The sequence below is a fragment of the Heloderma suspectum genome, chromosome 1 (genome assembly GCF_057233095.1).
Source record: "Heloderma suspectum isolate Gila_16-S chromosome 1, 16-S_ref, whole genome shotgun sequence".
NCBI classification, from domain to species: Eukaryota; Metazoa; Chordata; class Lepidosauria; order Squamata; family Helodermatidae; genus Heloderma; species Heloderma suspectum.
This window is the reverse complement of record NC_139458.1, coordinates 301,563,267-301,583,424: the sequence shown is the minus strand read 5'-3', so window position 1 is coordinate 301,583,424 and position 20,158 is coordinate 301,563,267. Positions and strand designations below refer to the sequence as shown.

The 20,158-nt window shown below is 42.4% G+C and overlaps 1 protein-coding gene across 2 annotated transcripts in view; it reads right to left on the bottom strand.

Moving 5' to 3' along the window:
* Nucleotides 1-1,287: 1,287 nt before the first annotated feature.
* The window catches only part of SH3BGRL2 (SH3 domain binding glutamate rich protein like 2), a 43,391-nt gene continuing 24,520 nt past the window's right edge, over nucleotides 1,288-20,158 (bottom strand). For both annotated transcript variants that reach the window (XM_084826973.1, XM_084826974.1), the window contains 2 exons: nucleotides 7,311-7,391; nucleotides 1,288-6,230 (listed from right to left, as the gene is read on the bottom strand). In XM_084826973.1, the coding sequence (XP_084683099.1) occupies nucleotides 6,216-6,230; nucleotides 7,311-7,391 (96 nt within the window). In that variant the 3' untranslated portion in view covers nucleotides 1,288-6,215. The remainder of the gene's footprint in view (nucleotides 6,231-7,310; nucleotides 7,392-20,158) is intronic.

Genomic DNA, 20,158 nt, shown 5'->3' with positions numbered 1-20,158 from the left:
TTGGAGGAAGCCCAAGGTTTGCAGAAGTTCATTTTTTAAAAAGAAAGCCCCCCCCACACACACATAACAAATATGGAAAAACAAATGGTGCATGCATTCACTTGCATATAGAAGAGGGCTGAGGAGAAAGAGTGTGGGATGAAAGCCTAGCAAAGCCATTATATAAGCACCAGGGAATCAACTGCAACATTTTGTTGCAGGTCGCACTTGTACTAATTTATTTAAAACAGTTGATGCCCACTCCCCTGCTTCTAGGGTAGCTTGTAATTAGGCGATTCAAACAATAAATAAGAGCAGATCAGCAAAAATATACAGCAGCTGGGGTGAAGGGACTGATTTAAAAGGCCTGGACACATGGAAAGGTCTTTACTCAGCAATGAAGCAAGAAAAGAGTCAGCACCCAGCAAGCCTCCCTGGGGACAATGTTGCACAAGCAGAGCATTGCAAATGAAAAGCCCCTTTCCCTGGATACCACACACCTAAATTCTGAAGGCAGGGGGACTTGGAAAAGAGCCACAAAAAGGCTGAACATTTGGTCAGGTTCACGTGGGAGTAAGCAGGCCTTAAGATTTAAGATGATTTCAGTAGCCAAGATGACAATGGCTGCAGAGTATGCAGTACGGTTTCTGATCTGGTTCACATGTGACAACCCAGAGTATGGACTGTTGAATCCTGTGTTGTTATTATGTGTGAATCTGGAACTATGGATTAAGTATGGGTCGTTAACCATGAACAACCCAGCAAGAGAACCCATGGTTTGTTGTTGGGTTGTGAACTCTCGGTTATTTTAACTCTGGGTTGTTGTTATGCGCAAATCCAGAACTGTGGGTTGTTCATATGTTGTTTTACTATGCTACAGAGGTGGGGAGTGGAGTGGTAAAAAAAACCACACCCAACTACTCTACATGCTAGTACTACAGCACCACAAAGGCATTTGGGATACAGGGAGGGAGCGGGTGAAGGAAAGAATCAAACAACCCAGGAATTGAAAAAACAACCTGCACTTTGCACAATCATTGAAATTGCACGAGAGTTGTACAGTGTGTTTTTAAATTACTGACGGTTTTTGGCAACTGCGTATTCACATTGAGGTTATCATTACGATAGGACCTGTAAGCATGTGTGTGAGATGATACATGTGGAAGATGGAGGCTGCTGTTGTCTTGCTCTCAGGTTCCAGAGATGGGTTGTGGTAGCTTCAGGACCTCTGCCTTTTTGCTCCCCAATTCACCCTTCAGTTCAAGGCAGGGGATTCTTCCTCAACCTCTCCTTTCTTCTTTCTTTTATCAGCAACTCTGAAATGTCATGCATTTCCTGTTTCCCTTTCCACGCTGTGAGTAACCCCACGGCCACCTTTTGTTTGTGAGAGTCACTACCACAGCTATTGTGTTCTCCCAGACCTTTGATAGCTCCTTCACCACCAGCCCGTCTCACTGCCCTGATAGGGAGGCCCTGCTTCCCTCACATCAGTGCTATCCCACTGAAATGGACCATTTGGTTAAAGCTCTATGGCCAGCTTCCCCCAACTTGTGTCCCTCCAGATGTTTTCAACTACAACTCCCATCAGCCCCAGCCAGCATGACCAGAGGTCAGAGATGGTGGGAATTATAGTCCAAAAGATCTGGAGGGAGCCAGGTTGAGGAAGGCTGCTCTAGGCACACTGGTCCCAGAGCTGCCTAATTGCTTTGATTCTTTTTCTTCCACATCAAAGTGACTTCCAGCTTGGCTATATCCCCATAAATGGTGATGCTTTTAAGCAGATATAACTTCACTTGCTCCAACAGGGCAATGTTGATTTATACCTTGAAAAGGACGTGACCTACTTCTCCAAACAAACGCACAGTTTCTTCCCCTGCCCAATGTGGCTTTCTCCTGTGTGTGAAAAAGACTTTCACCGGAGCTAATAATAACATCAGGTGATCACACGAAGAGGATATTTATAAACAGATCAAGGCCAGTCTCAAACTATAGGAACCATGAAGAGATTTCAATAGAGACTGCTTTATTCTGTGTTTTGCCTACGTCCATTCCCCGACAGTGCAGGTGCCCAGGGATGAAAACAGGCTGAACCCAGGGGCTGTGCTCTTGATTCTTCCCTGCAAATGCCCCCTCGGTGTTTTTTCCTGCACCTACGTTTAGCTCCATTTTCAGGATCCAGCTGGAGGTCTGGAGAACATTTGCAGGGAAACCTACAGGCGGGGAAAGAGTAACGTGCGGCGGCACGGTTAAGTGTGTTGGCCTGGGACTGGAGAGACCCAGGTTCTTGGCTCCACTCTGCCATGAAGCTCACTAGGTGACTTTGGGCTGACCTACCTCATAGGGTTGTTGTGAGGAGAAAATGGAGAGCAGGATCATATGCAGCATCTTGGGCTCCTTGGAGGAAAGGTGGGATATAAATAAATAAAATAAAGCACTCCCTGCCCAGCCACCTGCAAGCGGTCCCTGCCCTCACATTTGCAAACCCTGCACATTCTGAGTGTATGTGTGTATATATTCCCTAATTCAAAACTTTCTTTGGCCTTCTAGTAAGGCAGTATAGGCTGTTGGGAACATGGGACAGGGCACCCCAACTGTGCAAATACTACCTCTCCCGAAGGAAGTTAGGCCGACCCTTTCTTCGCTGAATTTTTGGTGATTGGTTAAAACCTTTTCATTCTGCTTGGCTTTGAGTGGCTTTAAATAGCTCCTCTGACTGTTTCTAGTATTTTTTTCCTGCTCTTAATTTTGGCATGCGTGATGTTTCAAAGCTGGTAAATTCATTGCCTTACAGTTTTAAATTACAAGTGGCCTTCAGGGGCTTTTCTGGGCCAGAAGGAGACTCAGAAATAATGTTACAAATAAATAAATACCACCAAATATGACATCTACAAATTAAGGTACTGCTATATTTTAAAAATAAATAAATAAGAGGAACTGCAGTGTTCCATAAAGTTTAACCACAGCATACACAGTACGTAGGAACAGCTCCGTAAGTGTACAGGAGGCTACAGAAATAGTCTTTTGGCCATATCTGACTAACAAACCTATTTATTTCCTGATAATGAGCACATCATTAGAGGGCTGGGACACCAAAGAACTGGCTAGTTAAGAGGTTTGTAAACAAAAGAAACTAGGCTATTTTTCTGAGAACAAACTGAAATGATGCATTGTAATAATTACATCTTGAAAAAACTCAAAACAAGGATGTGATATAATGAAAATAAAATGAAAAGAATTCAAGCACTTTACAAAAATTTAATATAAAAATGAAAGCCAAACTTTGCATTAAAAATCAAATAGTATTCACCGGTGAGTTTAGCAAACTGATACAGGCATGAAAATTGGACCCCTTTTGATCTAGTCTTGCATATGCTCCTTCCTCCAAAACCCACACACACGCATGTAAGGCATCTTAAAATGATGCACCTTTTGCCTATCACAAATATCTTTAAAGTTAGCTAGGATCCAAAGAGCTACTATATCACACTCGAGGGCTTGCACACACACAGTGGAATGGGTAGCACAGTGGATTGTTAAACTTTTCGTGCCCCCTTGGAAGAGCAAACCCATCTTGCCCTGACAACAAACTGCACTTGAAACTTCCCTGAGCTTTGAACAACTATATGGGGCTCATATAAGCACTTCATATTACCTGTGTTTGTACCATTAGAGCTTCTTAATGGTTGATTCAGGGTGGCTTCACTTTCTGTCTTTTTTATTGTGTATTTTTAGGACCAATATCTGAACTATTTTATTGCTCTGATCCACAGCGCACTAAAAGAAGGCATCTTGATCAAAGGTAAGAAGAAAGCCCGATCAAGTGGGGGAGCACATGCTGTCACAGCAAAACACCTCATAAACTCCTTTAGCCTCAACCCCAAAGACTCAGGCCCAAACACGTTACACTTATTGTTTAGGTAGCATGTAGCTACATCTTTGGTTGTTAGATTAATTAAAGTTGTGCAGAGGGGTGTGGCTGGGGGCTGCATTCTTACTTTGAATGTAGTCAATGGGAATTTTGGTGCCAGTGGGAATTGTTATTTTTTCTAAATCTCCAAGCTGTGTAGGAGGTACACTTTTTGGTCAGAATGCAACTGGGGAGTGAATAGATGAATCTCCCTTTGGTGCACACTGGATCCAAAGTAAGAATCACCCTGCCCACATGCCTGTAATTAACAAGATGCAGCTACATGCTATGCAATATGCACAATGTGTAGTTTGGCCCTGTGTCATGCTTACATCTCATTAAAATGAATGGGACTTAAAATTAAATACAACTAACTGGTCCCACTAATGGGGTTTAAGCACAACTAACGTTTGTCTGTGAACTTCGACTTGTATTTGTCTTTGGGACAGTAGCATAGAATGTGAACTTTAAATCAGATCATCCAAATTTCAAGTTAGTAATGAAATCTTCCCCATTCCATGCTTTACTGTAAGGACACACAAGTGTTTATGTATAAAATGATATGCTTGAATATCCAGATATTATTCATTCCTCCTAGGGACCCATTCTGGGTAGCGGCAGAACCTAGGCAGTGAAAAGAAAGCTAATCCACAGAGAGAAATTCTGCTGATGTTCTCAAAGTAGATTTTTTCAGTTGCAATGCAGTAAAGCAAATGAGCAGACTTTCGGACTGTATCTTCATAAGTCTGACATTTTAGTTCTTCCCAGCATACAGGCAGCATGCTGGGAAGCGGGATGTGAGCTGTCAGCTGAACAACTGTAAGCCAAGTTGTCTTCTAGTACAGAGACAATTTGTAAAGAAGCCATGGGCAATGGCAGAAAAATACCCAAACAGGAGCTGCCAGAAATTTAAGCCAAAACAGAAAAAGAACAGCATTATAAAATTGCTTTGACAAGAAAGTTTCAGCAAAAATTTCAGTGATCAATGGGTGCTATTTTTAACAAGGTGTTGAAGCTCCAAATGATAAATGAAACTGTTTTTTAAAACTCAGTCAAGCTGCAATCCTATACACATTTACCTGGGAATAAGTCCCACTGAACTTAATGGTTCTTACTTCTGAGTAGACATGCATAGGATGATGGACATTGTTCAGTCCCACACTGTTCATTTAGATACATCATAGATATACAACTGGGCTAAAATATGTTACCCTTACTGTCACTTACGTTTCAAAACTGGGATGCTAAGCACACTAATCTCATCCAGCACAACCATGGAAAGTTACACATTTTACAGGCAGGAAGTAATGCTTCTGTCTTTTAAGAACCCTCCCTATACCCTCCACCTTTAAGGCGACAGAACTATTCATCTGCTTAAAATTCTGGCTCTTACAGACTCTGATTACAGTACACAGAACACTACAGGTTTAAACCTTTGTTCTAAAATTAATCTCATTGACAGTAATAGGGTTCATAAGCAATACAACTGCTTGTAAGGTATAAGAATATCTTTCATTTATAAATATAAAATTTGGCAAATGCATGTAATACAGCTCAAAATGACAGACATGCCTAGTATCCTCTTGTAGAGTTGAAGTAGGTTTTGTTGAACATCTCATTTCAGATTATTCTTAGTAACAAGTCCAAACAAAGTCATCAGAACTGAAGTTAGGTGTATATGCAGGAAGGTTCTTGGCTTTATAACTGACTGCTGCATATCAACCACAGGAGATGTGAGATTTCTGATTTCATTTTTTCAAGTGGGAAGAATCACCAGGCCACATGTATGTCAATTAAGCACATTTCAGCACAAATAGCACAATTAGTCGATATTCTAAAAATAGAAATCTTGCCTTTGCGGGGCGGGGTGTGTGTGTTTTGGACTGAGACAGTTGTAGCTCAACATTGTCTATTATCATGTTTAACTGTGTTCAAGAATAATAGAGCCATGTCTGTCATAAATCTCAGCTCAGAACGTAGTACACATCTGAAGCTCAGAAATACACCAATGTACAATTAGTTTCAATACCCACCTACCATTTTGAGAATATAAGTCATCATTCAAATGGAACATGATCACCTCTTAGAACAATAGTTCCCAGCATCAACTTCAGATATATTTGCAAAGCAGGAAGAGCACCCAACACCACCTCCATCACTTAGTCCGTTTTGTATCCACAGCCTTATGTCACCTCTTTAGTGTCAAGCAAAATATTGATGGTGCATATTGATTGTGTCACAGTGATCCACTAGGAGAGTTGTTGTGTGCTGAACATCAAGGATTTCATTCACCCAGACAATGTGCTTGGTGAATCCTCAAGGAACTTCTCTAAGGTTCTGAGTCCTATAATTTTTAAAAAAGAATATTATAATTATATAGTCATTTATTTTAAAAACTTGTAAAGTGTTGTATATTATAAAAACAACTTCAAGTGGCTAATAAAACATCAAAATACACAACTAAACAAAAATCACAGCAAGCATACTGCAAGAAACAAATTCAATTAAAAACATCACCAGCAGGAATTAAACACGCAAAATAACAGAAACAATATCAAGCAAATCAGAGGCCAACACATACCCAAACCAAAAACAAAGGAATTGAAAAGCCAGGCTTTGACCTGGCATCTGAAGGTATACCATGTTGGAGCCTGGCAGTGGTCCTTGGGGACAGCATTCTACAAAGTCGGTACCACCACCCTGCTCCTAGTAGACATCCACCAAACTTCACTGAGCAAAGGCACATAGAGCAAGACCTTGGATACTGAATGGACCACATGGGGGGGGCATATATGGGAGAAGGTGATCCTTGAGGTACCCTGGACCCAAGCCATTTAGTATTTATTGCCTCCCTAAAAGCAATGGTGCATATTCATGGGTCATAATGCATGTAGCTGAGGCTAAATTGTCTCTGGGGCCATTGAAACATTTCAGGGAGAGCAGGCAAGACCGTCAATACAAGGTCAAGCAGGTCAAGTCCTGCCTCACATGAACATGCTACAAGCTTTACCTAGAGGGGATTCCAAATGAATCAGCTACAAATGGTTGTGTAACTGTGTTACATAAACAGCCTGATTTGGCTAGCTTCCTAGTGGATCCAATAAGATTGCAACAAATTTCAAAGGGATATCATGCATGTTCCAAGAAAGGAAGGCCAACTTCTTTGAAGTTCTATTAGAGTTAAACCCCAAGGAGCATAATTAAAATCAGTTGAGCTACTTGGAAATAACTGAGCGCATCTTGATATTACGCATTTATGAATGATAAGATAACTGTGTTTTTTTAAGGTTCAGATGCTGTCTGAATACCTCATGCGCCTTTCTTTATTTTTCTGATCACAGGGTGCACCATCCCTTACAGAAGAAAACGCACACTGAAAATGACAAGCTGAATCTCGTTGTGCTTCAAATCATGAAATATTCACCTTTGATGCCAAACTAGGTTTCAAGCCAAGAAATGTAAGGACGGTGTTGCTTTCCTTGGATTCAAAAAATGAGTCATAATCCTAGAGATTAAAGGGAAGAAGAAGACAATAAGTAACCTATTTAAAGCTTCACCCCACTTATAATGTTTATAGTCAGAGGTGAAGTATAATCAAGCTAGTGATATATAAAGAAATAACCCCAACATCGTTAAATATGTAAGGATAATTCCAGTTTCCTCAGCACTTGACAAGGCTTTGCTTTGTTATTGATATGTTTAAAAAAACCAAGCAAGATAATAAATTAGTCAAGTATTTATTTTATTTCCCAGGCCCTCTCCCAAAAGATCAAAGCAAATCAAAGGATTTTGCTTGACACTGAAACACGCCATCGCTTCATCTAATCTGCTAACCTGACTGGAAGTGGAAATAAACAATTACTAATTCACAACAATATAATTATATATCTTCATTGTAAGAAGCAAACTGCTTTGGCATTTCACCAAAAAACATCAGAATACATTGGTTCAAGCCCACGCCTTAGAATAGGTTCCACAGCTTTCGCTGCTGTTGGTTCCATATTCAAGTCTGACGTGGAAAAGGGAGCATGTTTGCCATTTCTGGTTCGAATGCCTAAACAATGCCTACAATTGAAACTTTTTGAAGGCTTAACTTAAGCCCCATTAAGTTAAATAAGATTTACCCCCAGGTATATAGGATTGCAGCCTGACCTAAGGAGGCACCAAAATGTATAGCAAGAGACGCACATTCTTAAAGCATATTTCTAAACGCAACTTGAAATTCAAAGCCACTGGTTTACCAGAGCCACTGTCATATCACATTGCTTCCTTTTGTCTTTAAAATAATAATAGACATAATTCTACATACTATCTGAAATCCTGATGGGATGAAGGGTGGTATATATAAAGTTTTAAAGAAACAAACAAATATTTGCTGGGTAGGGACTCAGGAATAACTGATGAACTAGTGGGACCTGCAAAAAAAAAAAGTTCCATTGTAGAGGGTTCCTGTTTATGGGCAGAATCCAACACTGCCCTTGCATGCCTGGCCAGCCCGACATTTCCGGTCTGCAAGCAGCCCCTTCTGCTTGCGGAACGGCACTTTAGCACTTCTGGAGGCAAGCCAAAACTAGCGGAAATGCTCATTTCTGAAAGGGGGCAGGTCGGCAGAGCTCACATAAAGTAGTTCAACCAACCTGTCCCCTTCAGGAAATGAGTGTTTCCACTCATTTTGGGTCTCACCTCCAGAAGCACTAAATTGTCTCCCATAAACGGTAGGGGGTGCCTGAAGCCCGGAAGTGGCAGGGCTGGCTGTGTGCAGACCACAGTTGGTGGCCAGCTCTGTTAGCAGATGGGCACCATTGGATTCTGCCCATGGTTCCACCTAGCCACCCATGCCCTCCTCCAGAATACTCTGTTTCTTTTCATTCCCTTCCCCCCTCCCCCACCCTCAATTTTCCACCCCTTCCCCCACAGTCAGTCAGTATTCTATGCCCACTGAGCATGCTAAATATTCACTTTTTCCTAACTTTCCCCCCCTCACTTCTGCAACCCTCAAGAGTTCTCTTAACCTGCAGATACAGTCAGGGCCAGAAATATTGGAACAAGGATAACTGTTTTGGCAGTTGGCCTCTGTACACCACTACACTGAAGTTGAAAGGAAGCACACCCAGATGGGAGCGAAGTCAGGACTTTCAGCTGTAATTCAAGGGGTGTGACAAAAGTGGGGCACTAACCATTCAGGAAGGACAGCCAGTGGCATACACACACCCCCATCGTTGGTGGCTTAGAAGTAATGGAACAAACAAACATCATTTCAAACTTAAGGGTCGCCTTTAACACCTGGATGAAAATCCTTTGCAGTCAATGATTGCCTGAGGTCTGGAACCCATGGACATGACCAAATGCTGAGTTTCCTCCCTCAAGATGCTTTGCCAGGCCTTTACTGCAGCTGCCTTCAGCTGCTGCTTGTTTGTAGGTCTTTCTGCCTTCAGTAAGTGAAAAGCAGGCTCTACTGGGCTGAGATCAGGTGACTGACTTGGCCATTGAAGAACATCCCACTTCTTTGCCTGGAGAAACTCAGGTAGCTTTTGCTGTATGTTTTGGGTCATGATCCATCTGCAATATGAAGCGGCATCCTATCAGTTTGGCAGCATTCAGCTGAATCTGAGCAGAAAGTATAGCCCTATACACTTCAGAATTCATCCTGCTGCTTTTATCAGCAGTCAGATCACCAATAAACCCCAGTGACCCAGTTCCATTGGCAGCCATACATGCCCATGCCATAACACTGCCTCCACCATGTTTGACAGATGATGTGGTATGCTTTGGATCATGAGCTGTTCCTTTCCTTCTCCATACTTTTCTCTTCCCATCATTCTGCTACAAGTTACTCTTGGTTTCATCAGTCCAAAGAATCTTATTCCAGAACTGGGCAGGCTTTTTTAGGTGTTGCTGCCAAAGGCTAATCTGGCCTGTCTGTTCTTGAGCGTTACCAGTGGTTTGCACCTTGTTGAGAAGCCTCTGTATTTACATTCATAAAGCAGTCTCTTGACTGTAGATGTTGACAATGACATGCCTACCTCCGCAAGAGCGTTCTTGACCTGGCTAGATGTTGTGAAAGGGTTCCTCTTCACCATGAGCAGAATTCTGCGGTCATCCACTTTAGTTGTCTTCCGTGGTCTTCTAGGCCTTTTGCTGTTGCTGAGCTTGCCAGTTAATTCCTTCTTTTTCAGGATGTTCCAAACTGTTGTCTTGGCCACTCCCACTGTTTTTGCTACCTCTCTGATGGGTTTATGTTGTTTCCTCAGCCTAATGATAGCCTCCTTCACTCACATGGACACCACTTTGGACCTCATGTTGGGAGTTCCAGTGAACAGCTACCAAATGCAAATGTAACACTCAGAACCACCTCCAGGCCTTTAATCTGCTTGATTGGTTATGGAATACCCAGGAAACAGGCCACACCTGGCCATGCAGCTGCTTGTCAGTCCTTCATTCCATTACTTATGAGCCACCAACGATGGGTGTGTGTGTATGCCACTGGCTATGCTGCCTGAATGGTTAGTGCCCCACTTATGTCAGATCCCTTGAATTACAGCTGAAAGTCCTGACTTCGCTCCCATCTGGGTGTGTTTCCTTTCAATTTCAATGTGGTGGTGTACAGAGGCCAACTGCCAAAACAATTATCCTTGTTCCCATATTTCTGGCCCTGACTGTACCTCCCCCGCTCCACCCTTGGGTGTGGATGGTACTGTTTTGGCTACATAAGGATCAGCACTTGGGAGAATGAATTCACCCTTATTATACAACAGAAGTAGGAAACATGTGGCCCCCCAGATGTTGTTGGACTACAATTCCCATCAGCTCTACCCAGCACAGCCAATGGTGAGGGATAATGGGAGTTGTAGTCCAACAGCAAGCCACAAGCCCCCCCCCCAATCTCTTACAGAGCCTTACAGATCTGTCCGAGGTATGCCCAGACTCATTTCAAATGCTAGTAACACACTAGGGGCCTGATATGGCTGGGCCCTCATTTGCACCATTAGGCACACACAGCAAGCACAGCTCTCCATGCAAGATGACTGCTAATGGGGAAGTGGGTTCAGCAGAAACAGCAGGAAGGTCTGAATAATGCATTTGGAAAGGATGCAAATAGTGACTGGATCCTGTCTTACCTTTGTAAGCTCCCTTTCCCTAGACAGCCCCACCTGAAATACACACAGAGCCAGCTTTACTGGTAGGTGACCACACATGAGAACATAGGAAGCTGCCTCACTCTGAGTCAGACCACGGGTCCATCTAGCCCAGTATTGTCGGCACTGACTGGCAGCAATGCCTCTCCAGGGTTTCAGGCAGGAGTTTTTCCAGCCCTGCCTGGATATTCTGGAGTTTGACCCTGAGACCTTTCACATGCAAAGCAGCTGCTCGGTCACTGAGCTACGGCCCTCTTCCCAGCTGCCCAAGATGGGATGTGCATTTTCTGCAGTGCTTTCCAGCTGTGATGAGCAGGGCAAGTAAACAACAGCGTCAATATGTCCAACCTAGTTTTTCGGTAGTAGTGATGCTTTAATTCTTTTTGACATTGTAAATCAAATGTGTGTGGGTGGGGTGGGGTGGGGTGGGGAAGCAACACTGGCATGTACGTAGATCAGGTCTTAAAATGGCTCTTCTGCTTTTTATCTCACCTTGAGGCTTTCCAGACCAAAACGCACTCCTACCACCATTTGCAAAAGTGCCCCCAAGCCAGCCCTTTATACTGGATTCAGACACACTGTTTGCTCACTGCAACTGATTTATTATCTCCACACAATGAATAAAATTGGTGAGATGGCTTTCTCCTGTCTCCTGACAGTAATTCCACTTTCTTTGTTCATAACACTTTGGCTTCTGTGGAAGCTGAAACCTGCTCATACCGAGACAAGCTCCTGAAATTGGACTTCAAGCTTCCCCTTGACAACAATGATCCTCCATCTGCTCTTAATCTGTACCATCAATTGATTTCACAAGTTCTTAATGTTTTTATCTATGACTCAGGTCTTCTTCAGCATGTTCTACCGCAGGGGTGGGTAACGTCTGGCTCTCCAGATGAGGGACTCCAACTCCCACATCTGGAGTTGTAGTCAACTAACATCTGGAGGGCTACGGGTTCCCCAACACTGCTCTATCCTAAGCTTCTCCCCCAAACCTACCATCATTCTGTAGCTCTACCTCACAGGCTTTGCTGTACCAGCTATGATTTCAGAGGCTGCGGAGTATGTTATACTGCACTCACATAGCTTGAAGAGCAGCAATACTCAGTTTAACACCTATAAAATCTGAGGTGATCTGATATTAGTATGCAGTGCCTAGTGCAGACCATCAGGCCCAGGGGCAAATCTGGCCTGCCCGCAGTTCTGCAGATGACCACACCCACTCCCTCGGCCCCATCCCTTTTCTCCCAACCACCAATCATTTGGCAGTTTCCTGGCTTTTCTGCTGTTTTCCCCATTCTACAAAGTTGAAATGCTTCCCCTAAGGCTTAATTATTGGCAGTAAGCACTTTATGCTAAAATATGATCACATTTTTTTTGGTATATTTGGCCCTGTTCCTTTTGTCTTCAACCCCACCCACCCCTGGAATGTGGCCCCAATACCACACCCCTGTCTTAAAGAATAGGAATGATCCAATCAAAAAAGCAAGCACCATTTAAATCCCACTGATTTCAGTGTGAAAGGTAACCATATTCTGAACTCTCTCATTCAAACCAAAAGGAATTTGTTTGAACAAGGGCTGCTGTGGAATAGTAGTCAGAGTGGTAGACTAGAACTGGGGAGACCCAGGTTCAAATCCCACTCAGCCATGAAGCTCTCTGGGAGACCTTGAGCTAGGCCCTCTTAGGGCTACCCTACTTCACAGAGTTGATCTGAAAATAACATGACAGGGGCTCCTTGGAGGAAAAGGTGGGTTATAAATAAATACATTTGGCTGGGCAATGTCCCAGGTCTCTCCATTTGATTTTATTTTCATTGTGTCCTTGAATACAATTTCAAGCAAGTCTATTAAATTATAGGCAAACTATCTCTATCAGTCAGATATGCAAATGCTAGCCAGTGTATCAGACAGATCATCTTGCACAAATTATAAAAAGCAGGGGTGTTGGAGAGAGAAATAACACCTTTTGAAAAATCAGCTGAGACAAGCCCCCTGCTTCTCAGATAATTAGTACCCTGTCCAGTTGACAATGGGGTGAGCTTCCTGGCTGAAGTTCTGTGGGATTACAAATGAAAGCTCTTCTTGGGCACTGCTTTCAAGAGTTGATATTTTGACAAAACCTTTAGAGTGTTTTAAAGACACTCTTCATTCTGTTTGCAATCTATTTATTGCTTTCTTGTTCCACTAACAGTCTTGTGCTTTGAATAGGGGCTTTGTTATTAGAGCTTAAAGATTCAAAGGACACATCATCCACTGTTCATGTGCAAACAACCTGGGCTAAATTTTCCATCCTGCAGCAACCCATTCAGCAAAATAGGCTTTTATGTGAATCTGCTGTTGATAGGTTCCTGTCTAAGCAAAAGGCACAATGTCAGTAAATCATTAGTATAACAAGTGATCACTTGGGAGGAGGAAAGTGTTTGAAAGGAATATATGGATAGCATGCTTGAACACACACACAAATAATTCTGTGAGGAGGACTATCCAAATTGACCTGGGATTTTTGGCAAGTTGACCCAGTCTTGTGATTGCTTTGGGGCATATTTTTACAGGAACTCCACATTCAATCATCTTAAACAGATTTTTCAGGATAGCTCATTTGTACAGCCAGTTCCCACACCAGGGACTTTCCACATTTGTTTCTATACTCATTCTGTATACACTACATTCAAGGCAGCTTACAACAAATAGTACAATAAAAACAGAATCATGTTTTAGTAGAAGACTAAAAACATGATTCAAAGAGGCAGGATTTCTAAAAATTTCAGTGCAGCTTTCCTCAACCTGGTGCCCTCCAGATGTTTTGGACTTCAACTCCCATCAGACCCAGATGGTCAGGAATGCTGGGATTTGCAGCTCAAAATGTCTGGAGGGCACCAGGGTGGGGAAGGCTGCCTCAGTAGAACAGAGCCTTCACAACCTGTCTAAGGGCCAAACTAAATGTTCCTCAAATCATGCAGCGGAGATGGTCTTTCTTCTTTTAACCTGCCTGCGGGAGTGTGTGTGAAATTTTGGGACCAAAACAGGAGGGGAAGCTTAAATCCCCTCCTTCCAGAACGCCACAGTCCCAATCCAAATCATGGCTATGCACACTTAGACTGAGGTAAATAAACACTGAAGAATATTTAGTTTGGCCTTAAAAGCAGGCAGGGACACACCCAAGCGTACCACCCTGTGACGGAGTGGCAACGCAGAGAATGAGCTCCATAGTGGAACGGACAGTTTTGTACAACAGAAGACAATTCTTGACTGTCACATGACTCTCCTCACACATGCAAATCCCCACAACTGCCTGGAGAAGGTACTATGAATTTGTGTATACCCAGTAGTGACTGCCTGGGGAAAGTACTATGAAATATGCCCACCAAACATTATTTGCTACTTGAAAGATTATGGAAAGAACATGCAAGTTATTTTGACAATATATGAAAAATATGCCTATTTTTCTTGGGGATGCATTTGCCTTCTCTCCAGGAGTACAAAAGATATTTGCTACAGTGGTGTTCTACAATTCACTGAAGAAATGCTACACCTGCTGAAGCTCTTCTACACAGGTACAGGAGCTCCAGTCCCTGAACTATTTTGCATCTGGCTGTTCTATTTGTAAAACACACAGAGTGCTCAGAAAAAGCGTTATCTAAACACCAACAGATACTGCTCTTATGTTAATAGTGTGTGTTTCAAAGATTACTCTCTGGGATGAGAAACAAAGAACGGAGGAGATACTGTGCAATGTAGATAAGGTGGGGTAAGTGAACATATTGGAAACCAACACAAACAGCAGCTTGCTCACACATTTACTCAAGGTTCAACATCCCACATCACAGGAGAAGGCCACGATGCTTCTTTGAGTTTGTGAGTTTGCCAATTCATTTTTATCTAACACAACACACTTTTTTTTGTATTTACTGTATTTATATTGCACCTTTTCCCCTCCAAAGCAGCGTACATAAATAATCCTCCTCTCCATTTTATCCTCACAACAACCAGCCTGTGAGGAACGTTGGGCTGAGAATCTGTGACTGGCCCAAAGTCAACCCAGTGAGCTTCCATGGCTGAGTGGGGACTAGAACCCAGTTCTCCCAGCTCCTAGTCCAACACTCAAACCACTACAGCACACTAGCTCTTACAGTCAGTGTTGTACGAACCCCCCACTTTCCGGTCTGAGGGGTGGGTCGCAGGGGGGCCATTCGTGCTGCTCGCGGCCCCTCAAAATCCTCCAGAGTGGCTCCATGTCTGGAAGATTTCGCAGAGCAGCACTCTGGCTCCCTATACCAGGCAATACGGTAATGATGGCGGCCATTAGTCTATCACTGGGAGAAACCCAGAAATCCTCTGGAGCCGGAGGTAAGTGGAGCTGCTCCACCGCGGATTCCGGAGATTGGATTCTTTGGAATCCGGCCTCATTGGAGTCCGCGGAGTATTTCTCTGCCTTCACTACTTACAGTGCAAACACTTACAGTGCAAGCCTACACATCTTTGCTCAGAAGTAGGGCTCACTATTTCACTTTGTGAAATAGTCTCCCCCTAGGAATACAGGAGGCACCAAATGTGACATGTTTTAGCTGCCAGCTAAAGAGCTATCTTTTCACCCAGGCCTTCCCAGATTGATTATGCTGCCCAGTTTGTTGACACTTTGTTCTCTGATTTTAACGGTTTTAACTGAGGATTTAACATTTGATTTTAAATGTTTTTAACCGAGATGTTTTCTATTTTCTGATTGTAAATGTTTTAATTGTGGACATTTTGTATTTTAAAAATTTATGTTACAAAGTGCTTTGAGGTATCTTTTTAGATATAGTCCAGCTGTCTATAATAAATAAATAAATAAATAAATAAATAAATAAATAAATAAATAATTCTTAGTGTTTAATAGTAGCTCTACACACAAATAGTCGCTTATCACAAATAGTCTACCTCCTATGAGACTTTCTTGAGTATTCTTCCAGAATTTGTGAAAGACAGGGCAACTACTGTTTAATTTTGCTTACTAATCATTTCTTACTGGTCACCTGCACATTCCCCTAATTATCTGTGGTCCCCACCTCTGGGAGCCTCTTACTTCTAGCTAGGTACATACTATTTTGGACAGGAATATGTGCTGTGTATTATTGCCATTGTAAAACACCGCCTGTACCCTATTTATTGGTTGGCTTCCAACCTTGTGCCATACCGGAGTTCTCCTGTAAGCTACACAACTCCATTAACACCCCAGGTAGGCTATTCCTACAAACGCATGTCTTAACAGGTATTCACATGCCTGTACCACCACTTTTTCTTATCTGGAAGGAAACCGTTTTAAAATAAACTTGTGTTGCACATATATATTTCCCTTTCTCTTCATTTTCACCACACACCCCATGTGCGATGTGTGGTGAGAGGACCTTTCTTTTGCTGCTCCTCAGCTGTGGAATGACTTGCTGGTTGAGATGGATCTGCTGACCTCTTCACATGTTTTTAAGCGAGAATTTTTAAAATTCTTATTCCTTTTCGCTAATCGTTATATACTGTTTTTATGCTGTATTGTTTTTATTGTTGATTTTCTTGTTTAGTTTGTTTTTAACTTTGTATGACACCTACAGTATTTTGTATATAGGTGGGATATAAATTGAATAAATAAAAATAAATAAATGCATGTATTGAAGGAATCCTGACAGGTGGTGGTTGTTGTTACTGAATTAACGAAACCCAGAGTTTTGTTTTTAAAGTGGCCAGCAGCTGCAGGAGTGCAGGAGTGACAGAGTGAGGGAGGATACTTACCCATTTCCCTGTCAGAATTTTTCAGCTCAAAATAATTCCCCCTTTCCTCCGCTCCCCGCTTTCCAGGGGTTCAAATATACATGTATTTCTTTAGGACGCACTCCTATGCACGTTTAGACAGAAAAAATCCTACAACTCCCAGCATTCCCGAGGCAGCATGGCTGGCTGGGGAATGCTGGGAGTTGTAAGACTTCTTTCTGTCTAAGCTTGCATACGATTGCACCCTTAATGTGTTTCTTAGCTGTCTTTCAAGACTGAAAACTTCCCAAGGCAGTTTACAATATTAAAACATACAATTTACTGTCAATAGAATAAGTTCATAACATCATAAATCAGTTTTAAACAAGAGTGAATCAGTTAAAATAAGGCAAATCGAAAACTTAAAACAACAAAAGCAACATATTGACTGGGTTCACACAACAGAACAACCCGCACTCAAGGCTGAGTATGGGTTGAATGTGGGTTCTCGTTGAACTGTGGGTTGCTGTTGAACCATGCACTGTTGTGTTGTGTGAGCCCAACCATGATAACAAACCAGGGTTTGTTAACCACAAACAACCCACAGTTCACAACCCAACAACAAGCCATAGGTTTTCTTTGTGGGTTGTTTGTGGTTAACAAGCCATGATTTTTTAGCATGGCTGGGTTCACACAACACAACAACCGATGTTTCAGCAACAAGCCATTCTCCGCCTTGAGTGTGGGCTGTCATGTTGTGTGAAACCCAGCCATTGTATATAATAAAAACCTTTCCGTTAAAAGCCAAAGAAAAACACATTTTAAAAATCTTCTTTAAAAACAGCAACAAATATCTCCCAGGATATCAACAAATATCTCTCAGAAGAGAATTCTTTAGGGTGGGGGCAAACAGTGAGAACACCCTAGCTCTAGTGCCCACCAACCTTACATATTATAATGGTGGCTCAGCAAGTAGGGCTTCCAACGATGAACTTAATACATAGTGATGAACTTAAGGGTATTGGTGGTTCTTCAGATACCTGGACCCAAACTCTTTAAAATAAAAACCAGCACTCTGAATTGGGACTGGAAGCACTCTGGCAACCACGGCAGCTAGAACAGAACTGGAGTAATATGATCTGTCCGTCTAGCCCCAACAAGAACTCAAGCAGCTGTGTTCTGCACTAGCTGAAGCTTCGGAGTTGTCTTCAAAGGCAGCCACACTCTGAGAGTGTTGCAGTATTTACTCTTGTAAGCATGCATCTGGAACTCCACTGTGAGTGGGGGAGTAGCTGCAGGTGTTTTATTTTGAGCAGAAAGCTGACAAGGAAAACGATTAAGCCTCCCACAATGAAATAATTGTAGAGACTCCCACCTTCAGTTAAAAGAACAAGAAACATCCATGGATGAGCAATCTGGTATATGTTCATACGGAAGTGAAAATTCCTTCATGGGCAGTGTTAATGGCAGAACCCTGGCTCTTCCCCAGTAGTGCTCAACTACAGAAACCAAGCTTAGTGTGTTCTGGAGCTTGCAGAGAAATATCTTGTGTATTTTCATTTTCACAGGACATTTACACACATTTGCAGACTTGGAGGTGGCTCATGAGCATGCCTGCTGTTTTTAAAATATCACACAAGAAGCATCCCTGACAAATTAAGTATACGTCTGCAGACAGATCGTTGGCCTGTTTAAACCACTCTGAAAGGATTAATCATGCCTTATGCATTTTGTGGAAACTGCATAAATATTATCATTAATACATTCATATTACATTAGATTATCAATAACGACATTCTGTCTCCTTCGTGCTTAGTATCACAGCAAGACATCTACACTTTTACTAAAATATAAAATGCTTACTAAATTATATTTAAACACACACGCACAGAGTGAAGTAAAAGCCAATGGGTAAATCTAATGTCATGCAGGTGCACCTCTGCTCATGCAAAGGAGACTTCCCCTTACTCGCTTCCCCCGCTGCTGCCTCACTCCACATCCCCCAAACCTCCAGAGGAGATTTGGAGGGTGTGTGGGCAGCTTATCATGAACACGGTAGGCTGGTGTGTTTATATACCAGCGGAAGATCCCTTTTCTAGGTTCCTGCCCAACCATGAGAAAACCTGCAAAGATATTTGCTTCACCCTTCTCGACAATGCTTGAAAACATATGGAAAGGGGAATCTAAGGCAAAGAACTATGTCCTCATTGTACAAATACCTACTAGGAGGCTTGCCAAGTGTGGATTTCATTGCACATAAAACAGCACTTTAGTTATAGAAAGGGTAGAGCATGGCTGCTTTCCCAAGGCAGTTAGAGAACCCAGAAATACTTTGTAAATCAGATTTGGATCACCTGTGACCTCAACCATCACAAGACTTGGGATCTCCCACTGTCATCTATCAGCTTTCAAAACTGAGCTACTTATTACATTTAACTGCAAATACAAGATAGCCAAGTAACCATAAAAGGATTAAAGCAGATATCAGGCATTCAGATACGTTAACAGGATTGTCATGGCATAATATTTAGTCAGCTGCTGGCATTAAGTAATAGGGTACTTCCAGATGTTGGCTCAGTCCAACAATCATGATTCTTTTGCGGGCATCCAAGCATGCCTGGAAACTACAAGCCAGTGGCCAACGGTTCTGATGGTTGATGATCCAGTGAAGGAAAGCAATTGCTACAACAGTCTTCCTTGGTGCCCTCCAGATGTGTTGGACTAAAATTCCTATCACCCCAGGCCCTGCTACATAAACATGAGTGAAAGTAGTTTCAACCCCCAAGAATAACAAAAAGCAGCTAACATATACAGTGGATTTGGGGTTGCTGTTGTTATTTCATTGTTCAGTATTTCTAACACTGGGCTTTGAAATCTTTCCGAGGAATCTGAGAATATTGCCCCCCTCCAAACATGTACAAAGAAAGCTGAAATGGCACCCCTCACATAATGGGTAAACTGGGCTTTATTGGAATTATTTGAATGCTAGGTCTCCTCGATGCCACAATTCCAGCCCCTTAGTGGGGCTGGATTACAGGGTCAGATATTTCCATTATCCAAATAAGCGTAGTTTAGCTCAATTACTGCAGGTACTAATGAGCAAACACAAGGACCCTGAAGAGCTAGCGAGTGAGACATGTTCATACTCAGCAAACAGGTTGTGGGTGGGATCATACAGTGTAAGTGTTCAAACATTTACCCAAGAATGAAAACACTTCAGGGCCACAGCTTGGAATGCCTTGGAGAATACCAAATTTAGGCATTCTCCACTGAGATCCTAAAACTGAAAGAAGAGGATTTTCTTCCACCTGTAGATGGGACATTTTTCTTTGAGGGTGTATTCCCTGCAACCACTAGGTAATGCTACCCAATCCGATTTCTATGAACTTTTTCTACCTGCCTAAAATTAATCTCCAGCT